The sequence below is a fragment of the Dendrobates tinctorius genome, unplaced genomic scaffold, assembly GCF_039654945.1.
Source record: "Dendrobates tinctorius isolate UK_male_01 unplaced genomic scaffold, ASM3965494v1 ptg000201l, whole genome shotgun sequence".
Taxonomy (NCBI): Eukaryota; Metazoa; Chordata; class Amphibia; order Anura; family Dendrobatidae; genus Dendrobates; species Dendrobates tinctorius.
Window position 1 is genome coordinate 4943117 of NW_027361868.1, and position 19622 is coordinate 4962738.

At 42.8% G+C, this 19622-nt stretch overlaps 1 protein-coding gene across 1 annotated transcript in view; it reads left to right on the forward strand.

The window, feature by feature from the left end:
• The window catches only part of USH2A (usherin), a 994545-nt gene that overhangs the window by 679318 nt on the left and 295605 nt on the right, over positions 1 to 19622 (forward strand). The window contains exons 41-42 of the mRNA XM_073553328.1: positions 2511 to 2839; positions 19366 to 19488. Of these exons, the coding sequence (XP_073409429.1) occupies positions 2511 to 2839; positions 19366 to 19488 (452 nt within the window). The remainder of the gene's footprint in view (positions 1 to 2510; positions 2840 to 19365; positions 19489 to 19622) is intronic.

The window sequence follows — 19622 nt, forward strand, 5'->3', positions numbered from 1 at the left end:
ATGCAATGTGAAGATGTGAGTAGACCCACAATATCGTGATGTTAAAAAGAATAGTAAGTGCTGGTGGCACAGAACACCACTTTGGAGACAGAAGATGACCAGAAACTCCTAGAAGACAACTGGAAACACTGAAGACCACCGTGGAGATGGAGAAGAACTGAAGGTTCCTAGAAGAGTACTGGTAAGATCAAAGATTACTGTGGAAATGGAGAAGAACTGGAAGCTTCTTGAAGAGAACTGGAGACACTGAATACCATTATGGTGAAGGAAGACGGCTGGAAGCTCCTAAAAGAGAACTGCGTTCACAAAGACCTCTGTGGAGATGGAAGAAGACTGGAAGCTCCTAGGAGAGAACTGAGTTCACAAAGACCTCTGTGGAGATGGAAGAGGACTGGAAGCTCCTAGAAGAAAAATGGAAGCACAGAAGACCATTGTGGAGTTGTAAGAGGACTGGAAGTTCTCTTATTGAGAACTGGAACCACAAAGATCTCTGTGGAGATGGAAGAGGGCTGTAAGTTTCTTGAAGAAAACTGGAGGCACGGAAGACCTCTATGAAAACAGGAGAGGGCTGGAGTTTCCTAGAGAAGGACCAAAGGAAAAAGACGGGTTTTCTTTTTTTTAAACCCTACATTTATTTGTTTGGGGGACTGGTATGTCCTCAGGGAATAATCAAGCACTTTTAATTTATATCAAATAAATTTGATGCAAATTGTCTTTCCTGTCCGAATATGAACTTTGCCAAAATTCGCTCCTCTGTAATCCTGACATAACTGCCCACGTTTGAACATAAGTGTCCTCTGAATTCACCTATCTTTTATCACCCACTGATGTGATTTTTGACGTATACACCCCACACAGTTCTTCCTCTCGTTTACTGCCATCATTTGGCTGTCATTAAGAAGTGCCTGTTGCAGAATTCATCCAACTGCGCCTTGTAATATATCTGTACAGCTGAAAGAGCCCAGATTATACGAGACGGTGAATCACCAGAGGGCAGAGTGTCTGTGGAAACGTCTTAATCACTGATAGCCAAGTATCCCAAGGTTACTATTCAATGACTTGTGTACAACAGATAATGACCCCTCATAAGTATCTCTGTGAGCTTATATCCGAGCGCGTGCTGTCTGACTGTGTGCTCCACAATAGCTGCCTCTCCGGCATGAATCCTGATGACCAAATCAATGAGCAAACTGCTTATGCCGCTCTGAATATGTTCTTATGAGCTCTGATGCTTTCACGCTTTACATTGCCAAGATACAGAGTGAAAGCCCACGAGCCTTAGGAAAACCAGAGCGCGTGACGTTGTGTACTTTACCAATCCTGAGCATGCCACTGCTATACATTGTCCTTGAAATGCAGAGGTGCTAAGAGCACTGTGACCTCAAAAGACTTCTCCTTATGTGACTCGGTAGCCACAAGGGGAATTGTTAAATAGTCCATCCATATCACTATTTCCATTATCTATCTATCTATCTATCTATCTATCTATCTATCTATCTATCATTATTATCTATCAATCTATCTATTATCCATCTATTTTCTATCTATCCATCCATCCATTTATCCATTTATAATCTATATCATCTTCTCACATGGTAATATACTGCATACTCTTCAACATTGAAATTGCAACACCAAGAAGGAGAAATCACGGACTTCTGGAAATCACAGGATGCATAGACAGGTTACTGATCTGCAAATGATGAAAAAATGAAAATAAAATGTTCAAAGTATCTAAATGTTTTCAGTATGAAGTGTGAGCCACGTGCAGAAATTCCAACATTTACAGTCTTGCCTGATATAATCCGTAGGCTACTAATGATCATCTGAGGAATGTTCTGGAGTGCTGAATGCTCTTGGGCAAATCATCAAGATCCTCTTCTGGCAGCTCCTGTATAATTACCGACCAATGAAGTTTTGGATGTGTCTGATGACAGACAAGTCCAGAAACTCTGCAGACAATGGTAGCACGTTTATGGCATTTAGGTGGCTCACAGTAGCACCAACAACATTTGGTCTGGAGTCATTCTACTGAAAGATGTCACATGGGGCATGTTGGAGAAATAGCCACGCCGCTGGTTCCACCACCAAATCAACGTAACGCCAAGCTGTTAGTTTACCTTGAATGAAGCCGAGAGAAGTACGGCTGCTGTACATTATATTGCCCCGCACCATTATTCCAAGAGAAGGACCGGTGTGACTTTCCCTCGTGAAGCCCTCTTCATGCTGTTGCCCATGTCCAATTGCACAGGATCTGCCAGCAGCGGATTTTGATGATTTGTCCAAGTGCGTTCAGCACATCAGAACCTTGCTCAGACGACCATTAATAACCACAGTGATAGCAGCCGAGACTGTAAGTGCCGGGTTTTGTGTGTGGCTCAGACTTCAGATTTTTTTAATTAAATTACTGTAGTTTTTGTAAAATCGTTATGTAGTAACTCCGCGGAAAGTGACGAGGAATTGTATTCTCTCTCTCTTGTTCTTGACTCCATAATTCTCCTTTTTTTCAGGTCGCTTGGATTCCTCCAGTCCAACCTAATGGAGACATAGTAAGCTACGAGATCCGCATGCCAGAACCCCAAATCGTTCTGACCGACCCGACTGTAATGAGCTATATAATGAAGGGCCTAATTCCATACACAAAGTATTCTGTAACCATTGTGGCTTGTTCTGGAGGGGGCACCCATCATGGAGGGTGTACCGAGAGCTTGCCTACATATAGGACCACACAGCCAGCACCTCCTGAAGGCATCCAGCCCCTGGCAGTGATACCGGTTAGCGAAAATGTCATTGCTATCTCATGGCAATCTCCTCTAAGGCCTAATGGACCAGATATAAGGTACTGTGGCAAATCGGCCTTATTATACTGATATACTTTGTTAAAAATATTTCAAATGTCCCTACACAAGACTAAAAGCATGCACTTGCTGACCTCATCCCGAAAAACTATTTACAGATGCTTTTGGTGCACATACCAGTCTATGTCCAGGGACTGTCATGATTTTCAAGCTAGGCAAATTGCCCTTCACTATTTTTAAGTGAACAGTTCCTCTTCATCAGCATTCTGCCAGTATTATAGATGCGGAACTTCCTTTTTCACACTTTCTAGCATTTATTGTACTGGCCATTGTCCAATGACCTACATCTCTGTTATAGCTGTAGGCAGTTTGACAGAGAGGATAGTAGCAAAGAAAAAAGACCCCCGAATACTTTCAAATGGATAAAGATCAGCCCCACTTTCTGTAATTTGTCTCCTTTCCTTTGCTGTTTCAGGTAGATTACACTTTACAACAGGCAGTGGACAATTGTACATATGGAGAAGTGGACAGATGATGTGATAAACAGAAAATCTGCAAATCATTTTATTTATAAATAATGTTGTCTTAGCCATGAAACATCCCTCCAAAGTGGCGATGACTATTTGCCTCCTTTCTCTGTAATGTGCTGTCTACTGCCTGTTGTAAAGTGCAATCCATCTTTAGAATAGGCAGTGGACAGCAAGTGACACAGAAGGAAGACACCTAGTGGCCGTCACTTTGGAGGGATGTTTCATGGCTAAGACAACATTATTTATAAACACATTTATTCACGGATTGTCTATTTATCATATTATCTATCAAATAAAGTCACATTGTCACAAAGCAAACTGACTATTTAAAGTGATATTCCCATCTTATTTATGTATGGCATCTAAAGGACAGGTGTGAATCATAAAAACCTGATAAGATGACCAATGGCATCTGCATCCCAATGGAGAATGAATGGTAGTGATTGCACATTTGCTCTTTATGACATTACCATAAATTGGAATAGAGTCACACCTTTTCATCTCTCCCTTATTTATTTTATTAGATGTGACCACCATCTATTCAGACAGGACATAGGACCTTTTTTCTCTGTAGTCTGAGGGTTGGGACTCACACCTAACAGACCGTTCTAGGCCCCCTCCTCTTCTCTTTGTATACTGCCCCAATTGGTCAAGCAATCAGTAGATTTGGTTCCAGTACCATCTCTATGCTGATGACACCCAATTATACGCTTCTTCTCCTGACATCACGCCTGCCTTTTTGGAAAACACCGGCGATTGTCTAAACGCTGTGTCTAACATCATGTCCTCACTATATCTGAAACTGAACCTGTCAAAATCTGATCTCCTCGTGTTTCCTCCCTCTACTAATGTACCTATACCCGACATTGCCATTTCCGTGTGTGATTCCACCATTACTCCCCAGCAACATGCCCGCTGTCTTGGGGTCATGCTTGACTCCGAGCTTTCATTCGCCCCCCACATCCGATCACTGGCTCGCTCTTGTCATCTGCACCTCAAAAACATTTCTAGAATTCGACCTTTTCTTACTTTCGACTCTGAAAAAACTCTTACTGTTTCTCTTATTCATTCTCGTCTGGACTATTGTAACTCTCTTCTAATCGGTCTCCCTCTTACCAAACTCTCCCCCCTCCAATCCATCCTGAATGCTGCAGCCAGGATCATATTCCTCACCAATCATTACACCGATGCCTCTACCTTGTGCCAGTCATTACACTGGTTACCCATCCTCTCCAGAATTCAGTATAAGCTTATTACCCTCACCCACAAAGCCCTCCATGGCTCAGCACCACCCTACATCTCCTCCCTTGTTTCAGTATACCACCCTACCCACGCCCTCCGTTCTGCTAATGACCTGAGGTTAGCATCCTCAATAATCAGAACCTCCCACTCCCGTCTCCAAGTCTTTTCACGTGCTGCGCCAATTCTTTGGAATGCACTACCCAGGCTAGTACGTTTAATCCCCAATCTCCACAGTTTTAAACGTGCACTAAAAATGCATTTGTTCAGACTGGCCTATCGCCTCAACTCATTAACCTAATATCCCTGTGTGGATCATTCAAAATTTTTTACCATAACCAGGTTCCTCGCATCGTGTTCTCACATGCTTTTTGCATTTAATAGCCCTCTGTTTCTGTACTGTTACACACTTAGGCTGGTAATCGGTTCATACAGCAACAGGAACACCCGATTCTTACACTATGGCTGGTCCAAACAATAAAAGCAATTGTTACCATTCACCTTTCATGTCTCCCCTTTTTCCCTTATAGACTGTAAGCTTGCGAGCAGGGCCCTCATTCCTCTTGGTATCTGTTTTGATCTATGTGTTAATTGCTATGCTGTAATGTCTATTGTCTGTACAAATCCCCTCTATAATGTAAAGTGCTGCAGAATATGTTGGCGCTATAGAAATAAAATTATTATTACTACCGTATTATTATTATTTATGGTATATCTTATGGATGGGCCAGAAATGTCCACAATTGGAATAACCCTTTAGCGTGAATGCTCATTTAATTTAACCCCTTTACCCCCAAGGGTGGTTTGCACGTTAATGACTGGGCCAATTTTTACAATTCTGACCACTGTCCCTTTTTGAGGTAATAACTCACAGACATTTATAACGCCCGGGTGTGAAAACAAACATGATCTTTTAGTCACCAATTTTTTTATTTTCCCAAGGGTACCAGGAGAAATTGGACCCCAAAAGTTATTGTCCAATTTGTCCTGAGTATGCTGATACCCTGTACAGTTGTGGACAAAAGTATTGAAACCCCTGCAATTCTGTCAGATAATACTCAGTTTCTTCCTGAAAATGATTGCAAACACAAATTCTTTGGTATTATCTTCATTTAATTTGTCTTAAATGAAAAAACACAAAAAGAATTGTCCTAAAGCCAAATTGGATATAATTCCACACCAAACATAAAAAAGAGGGTGGACAAAAGTATTGGCACTGTTCGAAAAAACATGTGATGCTTCTCTAATTTGTGTAATTAACAGCACCTGTAACTTACCTGTGGCACCTAACAGGTGTTGGCAATAACTAAATCACACTTGCAGCCAGTTGACATGGATTAAAGTTGACTCAACCTCTGTCCTGTGTCCTTGTGTGTACCACATTGAGCATGGAGAAAAGAAAGAAGACCAAAGAACTGTCTGAGGACTTGCGAAACCAAACTGTGAGGAAGCATGAGCAATCTCAAGGCTACAAGTCCATCTCCAAAGACCTGAATGTTCCTGTGTCTACCGTGCACTGTGTCATCAAGAAGTATAAAGCCCATGGCACTGTGGCTAACCTCCCTAGATGTGGTTGGAAAAGAAAAATTGACAAGAGATTTCAACGCAAGATTGTGAGGATGTTGGATAAAGAACCTCGACTAACATCCAAACAAGTTCAAGCTGCCCTGCAGTCTGAGGGTACAACAGTGTCAACCCGTACTATCCGTCGGCGTCTGAATGAAAAGGGACTGTATGGTAGGAGACCCAGGAAGACCCCACTTCTTACCCCGAGACATAAAAAAGCCAGGCTGGAGTTTGCCAAAACTTACCTGAAAAAGCCTAAAACGTTTTGGAAGAATGTTCTCTGGTCAGATGAGACAAAAGTAGAGCTTTTTGGGCAAAGGCATCAACAGAGTTTACAGGAGAAAAAAGAGGCATTCAAAGAAAAGAGCACAGTCCCTACTGTCAAACATGGCGGAGGTTCCCTGATGTTTTGGGGTTGCTTTGCTGCCTCTGGCACTGGACTGCTTGACCGTGTGCATGGCATTATGAAGTCAGAAGACTACCAACAAATTTTGCAGCATAATGTAGGGCCCAGTGTGAGAAAGCTGGGTCTCCCTCAGAGGTCATGGGTCTTCTAGCAGGACAATGACCCAAAACACACTTCAAAAAGAACTAGAAAATGGTTTGAGAGAAAGCACTGGAGACATCTAAGGTGGCCAGCAATGAGTCCAGACCTGAATCCCATAGAACACCTGTGGAGAGATCTAAAAATGGCAGTTTGGAGAAGGCACCCTTCAAATATCAGGGACCTGGAGCAGTTTGCCAAAGAAGAATGGTCTAAAATTCCAGCAGAGCATTGTAAGAAACTCATTGATGGTTACTGGAAGCGGTTGGTCGCAGTTATTTTGGCTAAAGGTTGTGCAACCAAGTATTAGGCTCAGGGTGCCAATACTTTTGTCTGGCCCATTTTTGGAGTTTTGTGTGAAATAATCAATGTTTTGCTTTTTGCTTCATTCTCTTTTGTGTTTTTTCATTTAAGACAAATTAAATGAAGATAATTGTTACGAGTGGCGGAAGGCACTAAATAAAAATATAAATAAAGTACCTTCGCCACTCGGGGTCCACCGTGCAGAAGATGTAATAACTGCTGCTAGGTGATGGCAGAGCAATCTGGCGGTAATGTGCACAGGGGTTAATGGCACCCAATGTGCACTGCTCAGACTCTGTTGAACTCACAGAGTCCTAAGGACAAAAATAAACATAAAAATGCTGAGTCTGTTTAGGACACAGAACTACAGCGCTGCACCCGCGTTATCTGGTCACAGGAGTAGCACGAGATGGTGGTACTTACTCCGTCTAGACCTACCGACAAGGATCGGGTGTAGGGCGTCGCAACCGCGGACGCACGCAGAGCTGCTACTGCAGCGCCGCCAGAACAGAGCCGCTGCAAGGACACTGCTAACTAGCAGGCGCAATGCTGACGCTAGGCTGCTGAGGCAATGGAGCAATAGCGTGCTGGCGCTGATACTGGCAATAACTCAGGCACTCTCACAGACATAGTATCAGAGGGTAGGGGTTTGCAATGAGTCATTCACCAGTCCATGCATCCATCAACAAACATACAGCAGCAGTATGGCTATACTAGCGCATGGCGGAACAGCCATGCACGCTTTTTATAGCGAACGGGACCTTCTGGAAATCTCCAGGTCTCCAAGAGGAGCCAATGGGATCTGACATAGGACCTGAACACCTGACTCCCGAACTCCAATGGGAGTTCGTCCCATGAGCATGCTCAGATGCACGGGTAGAGGAGTTAGCCTCTGGAGAGAGTTGCCACAAGGCAATCTCCTCTGCAGTCTCCTCTATAGCAGACGAAGAGCAGGAGACTGCAGAATGTGAGGATCTAGATTTCAGCAAAGGAGAGGCAGAAATCTGACTCCTAACAATAATAATACCAAAGAATTTGTGTTTGCAATCATTTTCAGGAAGAAACTGAGTATTATCTGACAGAATTGCAGGGGTGTCAATACTTTTGGCCACAACTGTATGTGGGAGAAAACTACTGTATGGGCACACGTCGGGACTCGGAAGGGAAGTAGTGACATTTTGGAATGCAGACTTTGATGGAATGGTCTGCGGGTGCCATGTTGCTTTTGGAGAGCCCCTGATGTACCTAAACAGTGGAAACCCCCCACAAGTGGCCCCATTTTGGAAAATAGACCCCCTAAGGAACTTATCTAGATGTGTGGTGAGCACTTTGAACCCCCCAGTGCTTCACAGAAGTTTATAACAACCGGGCGTGAAAATAAAAAAATCATATTTTTTCAACAAACATCATCTTTTAGTCCCCAATTTTTTTATTTTCCCAAGGGTACCAGGAGAAATTGGACCCCAAAAGTTGTTGTCCAATTTGTCCTGAGTGCGCTGATACCCTATATGTGGGGGTAAAATACTGTTTGGGCGCATGGCAGAGCTTGGAAGGGAAGGAGCATCATTTGACTTTTTCAACGCAGAATTGGCTGGAATTGAGATCAGACGCCATGTTGCATTTGGAGAGCACCTGATGTGCCCAAACAGTGGAAACCCCCCCAATTCTAACTCCAACCCTAACCCCAAAACACCCCTAACCCTAATCTCAGCCCTATCCCTAGCCCTAACTCTAACCCTAACCCTAATGGGAAAATAGAAATAAATACATTTTCTTTTAATTTTATTATTTTTCCCTAACTAAGGGGGTGATAACGGGGGGTTTGATTTACTAATTATGGCGGTTTTTATGTTTGGCGGCTGTCAGACGCTAAAAGACGCTTTTTATTGTAAAAATAGTTTTTGCATCACCACATATTGAGAGCTATAATTTTTCCATATTTTGACCCACTGAGTCATGTGAGGTCTTATTTTTTGCGGGACGAGTTGACGTTTTTATTGGTATCATTTTTGGGCACGTGACATCTTTTGATCTCTTTTTATTCCGATTTCTGGGACGCAGAATGAACAAATACCAGCGTTTCATGAATTTCTTTTGGGGGTGTGTTTACACCGTTCCGCGTGTGGTAAAATTGATAAAGCCCTTTTATTCTTCGGGTCAGTACAGTTACAGCGATACCTCATTTAGGTTTTTTTTATGTTTTGGCGCTTTTATGCAATGAAAACCATTTTATATAAAAAATAATTATTTTTGCATCGCTTTATTCTGCGAGCTATAACTTTTTTATTTTTTCACTAATGACGCTGTATAGTGGCTCGTTTTTTGCGGGACTAGATGACGTTTTCAGCGGTACCATGCATATTTATATGCGTCTTTTTGATCGCGCGTTATTGCACTTTTTGTTCAGCGGTATGATAATAAATCATTATTTTTTGCTTAGTTTTTTATTTTTATTTTTTAAGGGGTTCGCTAAAGGGGTTAACTAATGGGACAGTTTTATAGGGCGGGTCGTTACAGATGCGGCGATACCAAATATGTGTACTTTTATTGGTTTTTTTTATTTCCAAAAATGAATTTATTAGGGAATATTTTTTTTTTTTATTTATTTAGCGATCTTTTTAAAATTATTTTTACACTTTTTTATAACTTTATTACATTGTCCCAGGTGGGACATCACTGTCCTGTCCTGTCAAAATGACTCCCTTTGGTAATGAAAGGTAAATTTTGAAAAAGAGGTACTTTTTGTCAGAGACACCGCACTGAACTTGCTCACTGAGCCAGTGCGCGTGCCCTGAGTAAAGCGAAAGCGTGCTCAAAGATACCTGTGGAGCGGGCAGCAACCGAATAGATGCGTACTTCAGAGTTGCAGGGCCTGAAGCACGTGACTGCTAGAGGCGTGGCCTAAACTCCACAGAGCTAGGAGCTGCAAGACAATTCCTAGCAGAGTAACTGCGAGACAAAGTTACCAAGGGGCATAGACAGGGAGAATAGTCAGGACGTAGCCAATGAGTCACACACAGAGATAGCTGCAAGGTACAAGAGGGGCGAGCAGAGAGTAGTCAGGTCACAGGCAGTGAGTCATACACAGATAATAACGCAGTACAAAATCAACAGGCAAACTCACAACGGGAAACAGAATCGGGTCAGAACCATATAAGCAAGCTATAGCAACAAACAGGCACACGGGGGTCAGCACACTAGGCCAAAGGCAAAAGTATAACTGGCAGGGATTGAAGCTACCCAGAGGTTTATGAAGCTCTCCCAGAATCAGAAAGAGGCCACAATCATTAACCCCAAGTGTGCAGGTCAAAACCTGCACAGAGCTCCAGACATTAACCCCCGGTGTGCAGCTCAAAAACCTGCACTGGGATCATGACAGTATCCCCCTCTCAACGGGGGGCCTTTGGACCCCCAGGCTTCCCCGGGTACTTGGCAAGGAAAGCCCGAACCAGGCGATCTGCATGTACCGAACGAGCAGGGACCCACGAGCGCTCTTCTGGTCCATATCCCTTCCAGTGGACCAGGTACTGCAAAGAGCAGCGCACCCGCCGAGAGTCCACAATTTGTCTGACCTCATACTCCAATTGACCCTCCACCAGCACTGGAGGAACAACAGTCTCAGAGTTCTCTTTGACAGATCCTGCTGGTTTCAACAGAGACTTATGGAACACATTAGATATTTTTAAGGAGGCGGGGAGACGCAACCTATATGCCACAGGGTTAACTATCTCCATAATCTCGTACGGACCAATGAACTTTGGTCCCAACTTCACTGATGGTACCTTTAAGTTGATGTTACGCGTGGAGAGCCAAATCTTCTCTCCCACCTGAAACATGTCTCCCGAGGCTCTCTTTTTGTCCGCAAAATATTTGTATCTCCCCTGGGCCCGAGAGATATTACGCCGGACTTCAGCCCAGAGGTTTTTTAACTGCTGAACGGACCCCTCTGCTCCTGGACAACCGGAATCCACCCGAGAAAACTCCCCAAAATGCGGATTAAAGCCGTAGTTAATCAGGAATGGGGACATGTTGGTGGACTGACTCACCCGGTTGTTAAAAGCGAATTCAGCCAACGGTAACGCATCACACCAATCTTCATGTCTGGCGGAGGTCAGACACCTGAGAATTTGTTCCAGGGATTGATTGGTGCGTTCCGTCTGACCATTGCTCTCCGGGTGATATGCTGACGAGAAGGAGAGTGAGATGCCCAATTTCATACAGAACGCCCTCCAAAATTTGGCCACAAACTGCACACCTCTGTCAGACACAACATTCAGGGGTACCCCATGCAATGGGACCACATGCTGCACAAACAACCTTGACAATGTTTCTGCTGAAGGTAATGCTGCCAAGGGAATGAAATGGGCCTGTTTAGAAAACCTGTCCACCACCACCCAGATCATGGTATTGCCCCTGGAAGATGGAAGACCGGTTATAAAATCCATGGAAAGATGAGTCCATGGCCTATCAGGAACCGGTAAAGGTATGAGTTCCCCAGCCGGTCGGTTATGCGAGCTTTTGGAACGGGCACACATGCCACAAGCAGAAACAAATTCCTTGACATCGGACCTTAATGAAGGCCACCAAAAACCCCTGGTTACTGCCTCTCTAGTGGCCGTGATACCTGGATGAGCACTCAGCCTAGAATCATGAAACTCCTGCAGAAGTCTAGGCCGCAATGAATCAGGAACAAACAGTTTATCGCTTGGCCTGGTTGCCGGAGCTAGGGCCTGAGCCCTTAGGATTTCTTGTTCCAACTCAGTTGAGACCCCCGCCACTACCACCCCTGGGGGAAGAATGGAGGACGGCGGCTCAGGGGGAGACACTGGATCAAAACTTCTGGACAGGGCATCCGCTTTAACATTTTTGGATCCCGGTCGAAAAGTAATTGAGAACTGAAATCGTGAAAAAAAAAGTGACCAACGGGCCTGTCTAGGAGTAGGCCTCTTAGCAGATTCAAGGTATGCCAAATTTTTGTGATCCGTGACAACCATGATAGGGTGAGCCGCCCCTTCCAAAAAGTGCCTCCATTCCTCAAATGCCAGCTTGACCGCAAGAAGTTCCCTATTGCCTACATCATAGTTTTTCTCAGCTGAAGAGAACTTCTTGGAGAAGAAGGCACAGGGTTTGAGATTGGTAAGGGTGGCCGGACCCTGGGACAGCACAGCCCCCACCCCCACTTCAGAAGCATCCACCTCCACAATGAATGGTTTGGACGGGTCAGGTTGCACCAACACCGGGGCAGACATAAAACATTTCTTAATAGCTGAGAAGGATTCCTTAGCGAGTACAGACCAATTTTTTACATCAGCTCCCTTCTGGGTAAGATCCGTGAGTGGTTTAACCACTTGTGAGAAACCTTTAATGAATCTCCGGTAATAGTTCGCAAATCCTAAGAAGCGCTGGAGCCCCTTGAGATCTCGAGGCTGAACCCAGTCAGCGATCGCCAGCACCTTCTTAGGATCCATACGAAACCCCTCACAGGACACAATCAACCCCAAAAAAGACAGCTCTTGTACAAAAAACGAACACTTTTCCAATTTGGCGAACAAATGGTTCTCCCTGAGTCTCTGTAAAACTGTCTTTAGATGTTGCAAGTGAGATTGACTGTCCAGGGAATACACCAAAATATCATCCAAATAAATAATAACAAAATGGCCTATCAGATCAGAAAACACAACATTGATGAAGTTTTGGAAAATAGCGGGTGCATTAGTTAACCCAAATGGCATTACCAGGTTCTCGAAGAGTCCTTCTGATGTGAGCACTTCCGTTTTCCACTCGTCCCCTTCCCGAACCCTTATCAGATTGTAGGCCCCCCGCAGATCCAACTTGGAGAACCATTGGGCCCCAGCTAACTGGTTACATAAGTCTGGGATGAGGGGAAGCGGGTAAGAGTTCCTAATCGTTATCTTGTTCAGTTCCCGAAAGTCGAGGCACGGCCGCAAACCACCATCTTTTTTCTTCACAAAGAAGAACCCTGCTGCCACAGGTGACACAGAAGGCATGATATGCCCTTTGCGGAGACTCTCAGCTATGTACTCCTTCATGGCTTGGCGCTCAGGCCCAGACAAATTGAACAATCGAGCCTTAGGTAACTTGGCTCCGGGTACTAAATCAATGGCACAATCATAGGGTCTATGTGGTGGCAGCGCCTCAGCCTCACTTTCGGAAAAAACGTCTTAGAAATCTTTCAGGTACTCCGGAATACCTTCCAGATCGACAGACGACACAGACACTGATTTAACAGCGTTAACAAGATGTCCCCGGTTACCACATTTACTATTGCATCCCCATTGAGTGATTTCCCCTGTAACCCAATCAATGGTAGGATTATGGCGTTGTAGCCAAGGCATCCCCAGTACCAGTCCTGCAGGCAAGTTATCTACCACCAGACAACTTAGTTTCTCCACATGAGTGGAACCCACTTTTAGAGAAAAAAGTTCAGACCTGCAACAGAAACCGTTTTGGGTAAGAGGAGATGAGTCAATTGCCACAAGTTTAACAGGATCGTGAAGCCTGACTGTCCCTATCTTATAAAGAGTCATAACCTTGGTATCAATCAGGTTCACAGCCGAACCGCAGTCAATAAAAGCAGTAGTCTGAACAGGACCATAACCAAGTTCCAGTTCCACCTGCAGCACCATTTTTGCACATGAGGAAAATTGTACCTGAAGGTCTGGGTAGCCTCCTCGATTACTACCCAGACCTAGTCATTTCCCGCCATCTTGGAGGATGATGGACAGGAGGGGCAGTCCTTCTTCCAATGTCCAGATTTCCCACAATAGAAGCACAACTGCTTTTCCCGGCGGTGTCTTCTTTCCTTTCCCTCACAGGTGACAGCGTTCACCTCCATAGCCATAGGAAGAGTCTGGGTCTCATCTCCACTGAAGAATAAGGGCGTTTCCCGTTGCATAATGCCTCTAGCCCGCAGCCTGCGATCCATGCGAACCGCTTGGACCATGGCATCCTCCAGGGAGTCAGGCGGAGGATGAAGTGCCAAAGCATCCTTCAGACATTCACACAGGCCTCTGTGGAACAGCCCCCACAGGGTGGCGTCACTCCAGGAAATCTCCGCTGCCCAATGTCTGAATTCAGTACAGAACCATTCGGCCGAGTGCTCCCCCTGACAGACACTCATCACTTTGTCCTCAGCCAACCGCACTCTATCAGGCTCATCATAAATAAGCCCTAAGGCTTCAAAAAATGCATCCACAGACATTCTCTCAGGGGCAGAAGAGGAAAGCGAGAATGCCCAGGCTTGTGGGGGCCCCCTAAGCAGGGACATCACCACCCCCACCCTCTGTTTCTCATCTCCAGAGGAGCGGGGTCTCAAAGAAAAAAAAAAGCTCACAGCCCTCCTTAAATGCCCTGAAATCATCCTTGTTACCAGAAAACATATCTGGTAATTTAACCGGGGATTCAGGTGGGACTAAAATGACATCTCTATTCCCCACCTGCTGGAAGCCAGCGGTAAGTACCCCCTGAACTGAGTCCTCAACCCACCGTTGGGACTGGGCCAGAGCTTGGTGTTCCAAACTAAGCTTCTGCAGTGACTGAGTCAAGCTTTTCACCTGCTCAGATAAAGCACACATTGGGTCCATGCTGCAGAAGTGAGAGAAAAAAAAATTGTAGGCCAGTTATAATGTCAGAGACACCGCACTGAACTTGCTCACTGAGCCCGTCCGCGTGCCCTGAGTAAAGCGAAAGCGTGCTCAAAGATACCTGTGGAGCGGGCAGCAACCGAATAGATGCGTACTTCACAGCCGCAGGACCTGAAGCACGTGACTGCTGGGGGCGTGGCCTAAACTCCACAGAGCTAGGAGCTGCAAGACAATTCCTAGCAGAGTAACTGCGAGACAAAGTTACCAAGGGGCATAGACAGGGAGAATAGTCAGGACGTAGCCAATGAGTCACACACAGAGATAGCTGCAAGGTACAAGAGGGGCGAGCAGAGAGTAGTCAGGTCACAGGCAATGAGTCATACACAGATAATAACGCAGTACAAAATCAACAGGCAAACTCACAACGGGAAACAGAATCGGGTCAGAACCATATAAACAAGCTATAGCAACAAACAGGCACACGGGGGTCAGCACACTAGGCCAAAGGCAAAAGTATAACTGGCAGGGATTGAAGCTAGCCAGAGGTTTATGAAGCTCTCCCAGAATCAGAAAGAGGCCACAATCATTAACCCCAAGTGTGCAGGTCAAAACCTGCACAGAGCTCCAGACATTAACCCCCGGTGTGCAGCTCAAAAACCTGCACTGGGATCATGACAGTTTTTTTGCTAGTCTTTGTTGCTAAATGTTATTATTTCTTTTAGTATTCATTTACTTGTATGTTTAGAATAAGTTTAGAATAATTATTGGCTTAGGCCTCTTTCACACTTCAGTTTTTTACAATCAGTCACAATCCGCCAGGTTTTGAAAAAAACGGATCCTCAATTTTCTTTTGAGGATCCGTTTTTTTTCCCCATTGACTTCCATTAATGGCGGATTGTGACGGATTGCTGTCCGTTGCATCCGTTTTTTTTGCGGATCCGCCAAAAGTTGCTGTCCTTCACCATCCTCAAAGAATTCAAAACGGAGCTTGCAACGTTTTTTTCTCTGGCGGATCCTCCAGACACTAATTTAACCCGAAATTCTTTCTGGGTGCCGGACAAAAAAAAACTCTCCCTCTCTCTCTCTCTCTCTCTCTCTCCTTTTCCAGGCTGTGATTCTTTTAAAATTCTTCATTTGTCGGATCCGTCAAAAAAACGGACGGGTGCCATCCGTTGTCATCAGTGCTAAAACGGATCCGCCATCCGTCCTTTTGGCGGATTTTGACTGATGCAAAAAACTAAAGTGTGAAAGAGGCCTTAGACTTATAATAATTAGCATTTTTGCAAATACTGTATACTCGACATGCACAGGACATATACAGGACATCCGTCAGTGAACCAGTGAACTCTCGAGTGGACTACATAATTTCTGTAGAATGCGGCCTGCAGTTTTGCTAATTGCTAATTCTTGCTATTTTGCAATCTATACCATTCTATAAAATTAAAGTTACAACAATACCAGGAGCAAGAAAATCTAAAAATATACAAAAACAAGTCAGAGTCAAAATGACTCCATGCGGCAGTTCTAGGGGGGGGTGACAAGTCCGATAGTCCTAGTGTTAAATAAGTTTTCCATATCCAGAGCAGAAACAAACTTTATGTAATTCTACAGCACTTGTTCCCCTATAGGAGCTAGAAACCTAGGAGACAGTATGGACCACGGCTGCTTTGTGCTGCTATTTCCACGCAAAATTGGAAATTGTTGTAGTTCTTCTAAAACAATAAATATAATTTACCATACTGAAACCATAATACTTCTGTAAGACATGCTATACTGATATTTCACAGTGAAAACACCTCTTGAGTAACGAAACACAAAAGACACAAATGAGACATTTATTTATTCACTGGCGTATTCAGAATCTTGAATTCCGGGTATGAGATCCCTGAGCTTGCCGCTGCTTCCTGCCAGTGCATGAGATCCCTGAGCTTGCTGCTGCTTCCTGCCAGTGCCCAGTCTCTTGCTGCCAAAAATGGATGATCTCTGCAAAATACAGTACTAGAAACAAGCATAAATACAGCACAAGTAAAACCTCAATACATAAAGCACCCAACCTCATCATACATATTTTGCTCTTGAACCAAGCTCAGTATGTAAATACATTATATTATCCAAACTAATGATATAAATGCAACAAAAAAGATAATCATTACATAAATACAGTACCAAACTCTTAGCTAAAAACAGTATTAGAAACAAAGTCCTATAAAATTGTAACAGAAGCAAGTTCGATACATAAATACAGCACTGAGCTCACAAAATATAAACGGCGATAAAGCCAAGTTCAGACCATAAATGCAAAACCAGAAGCCATCTCCTAACATAAAAACAGTACCAGAATCGTTTTTAAATCATAAATACAGAACCATAACCAAACTCGTAACATAAGTACATCACCAAAACTATGATAATCATGTAAATACAAGACCAAAACCAAATTCATACATAAATACCTTACTGGAACCATACTTATATCATAAAGAAAAGCAGAAAGAAACAAGGTTAGCATATAAATACAATACCAGACCTAATCTGAGCACATACAGCACCAAAACCAACCTTATAACATAAATACAGCACCAGAACCAAGCTCAAAACAAATATAATACTAGTATCAAGCTCATAAAATAAACATAAGAATCAGAACTAAGCTTAGAAGATAAAGTCAGTCGTAAAACTAAGCTAAGTAAATAAACACAGCATCTGTTCTCAACTTGTAACAAATACAGCACCGGAACCAAGCTCAATACACAAATACAACATGAGAATCAAGCTACTAATAAAAACCCAACAACAGAACCAATTTCATAATATAAATATAACTGCAGCCAAAAATTGAAGCTCATAACTTAAATACAATATCAGAACCAAGCTCAATGCAGCAATATGGAACAAGAACCAAAGTCATATCCTAAATATAGCATTGACCTAAGTTCTTAACATAAATGAGGCACAATAACCATACTTATAACTTAAATATGAAATGAAACCCAACCTTATAACCTAAACACAGCACCAGAAAGAAGGTCAATACAAACATATAGCACCAAAGCAAAACTCATTACAGAAATACAGCACAAAGCTCAGTACATAAATCAATTGAGAATCAGAAAGTTGCATTAGCATGCTTCCATATAAGTTTGTATTGTGTGATTCTACACCTACCCGTATAGTAAGAGGAAGTGGGCGGTAGTGTTTCACAAACAAGAATATAACCACCATCACTTAGTAGATGATTCTATGACTGCAGCATATATGAATGTGCCCAAGGAAAAAAGTTCTTCATTGTGCCCTCGAATGAAAAAATGTTCCACACAGTCCCTACTGATAAAAACGTGCCTCTGAATAAAAATATATGCTCAAAACGATGCTCCACAATAAAAAATGCTTTACGATGTGTCCCACAAAAATTGCCCCACTGTGTGGCCCAAACCTGCACTGCCTGTGTATGGTGCTACCAGTACTGCGGACGGCACCATCTTTGTCAGGATCTCTAGGGTCCAGGAAGCTGAAATCTATCTATCTATCTATCTATCTATCTATCTATCTATCTTTCCATCTATCTGTCTATCATCTGTCTATCTATTATCTATCTATCATCTATCTCATATCTATCTATCATCTCTCTAGCTATTATCTATCTATCTATCTGTTATCTATCTATCTAGCTATTATCTATCTATCTATCTATCTATTATATATCTATAATCTATCTATCTATCTCATATCTATCTATTATCTGTCTATCCATCTATCTATCATCTATCTCATATCTATCTATCATCTATTTATCATCTATCTATCATCTATCTATCTAGCTATTATCTATCATCTATCTATCTATCTCATATCTATCTATTATCTATCTATCTATCTATCCATCTATCTGTCATCTATCTATCTCATATCTATCTATCTATCTATCATCTATCTATTATCTATCTATCATCTATCTATCTATCTATCTATCTCATATCTATCTATTATCTATCTAGAAATCCAAAAATCTTCAAAAAGGTTCACTTCACATCCATTTGGACTGAAACGTTGCCAAGATGGGCTAAATAAAGTAGATCTATCTATCTATCTATCTATCTATCTATCTATCTATCTATCTATCTATCTATCTATCCCATATCATCCATCTATCCTATAGTTTCATTATAATTAAATATATTTAAAATAAATTCCAATTCTCCTTGCTATGTGGAACTAGAGACTGCGCCTCTGCAGCACATCACACTGAGCCATGCTACTTTCACATTAATGCAAATTGTCATTAGTGAGAACTTTCCATGAGATCCTGTAGGAACTTAAATAATGAATGATTGCCTACGTAGGATAAAAATATCTCCAGCATCTCTACAGTCACCTTATACCATGGACATGAGAAAACGCCGAATGCAATAAGATGTAAAGTATCATTTAACCCTCGCCGGGACTAGTGCGCCATTTATTATCACAGATTAAAATACCGTAACTGCCTTGGATAGAGCGGAAGCCTGTGATATATGGGTAGATTTGTGATAGTGCCGCTAGATGTAATTTCCGTGATAAAGACCTCTAGTAGATTTTCTATGTTCATGGATTTGTTCAAAAAATATTATTTTTTTTTTGTTTTGTTTTTGCAATTTGTAGCAAAAATAAGTTTGGAAACCGCAACATTGTTTATCCGAGCAATTGTGCAGCTGTAAAAACAAACTAATGTTTGAAAACCGCCTGTTTTTTTTTAATAATATTAGTCGAGATAATCCAGACGCTCTGCTTGTCTTTTGTGTTAGATATGAACTCCTGAGACGTACAATCCTGCAACCACTTACATCAAATCCCCCTGAAGATTTAAATCTGTGGCAGAATATTTACTCAGGAACTCAGTGGTTCTGTGAAGATAAGGGTCTTAGCAGGTAAGATTACAAAACGGTGAAAAAACAAGTGCTGGCATTTTTCAAAGCTGGTGTTGTCTCTGTAGAACCCAATTTTATTGCTTTGCTGGGTAGAAAGTGAAATTTTCTGAAATAGGACGTGGGAAATTTATCTT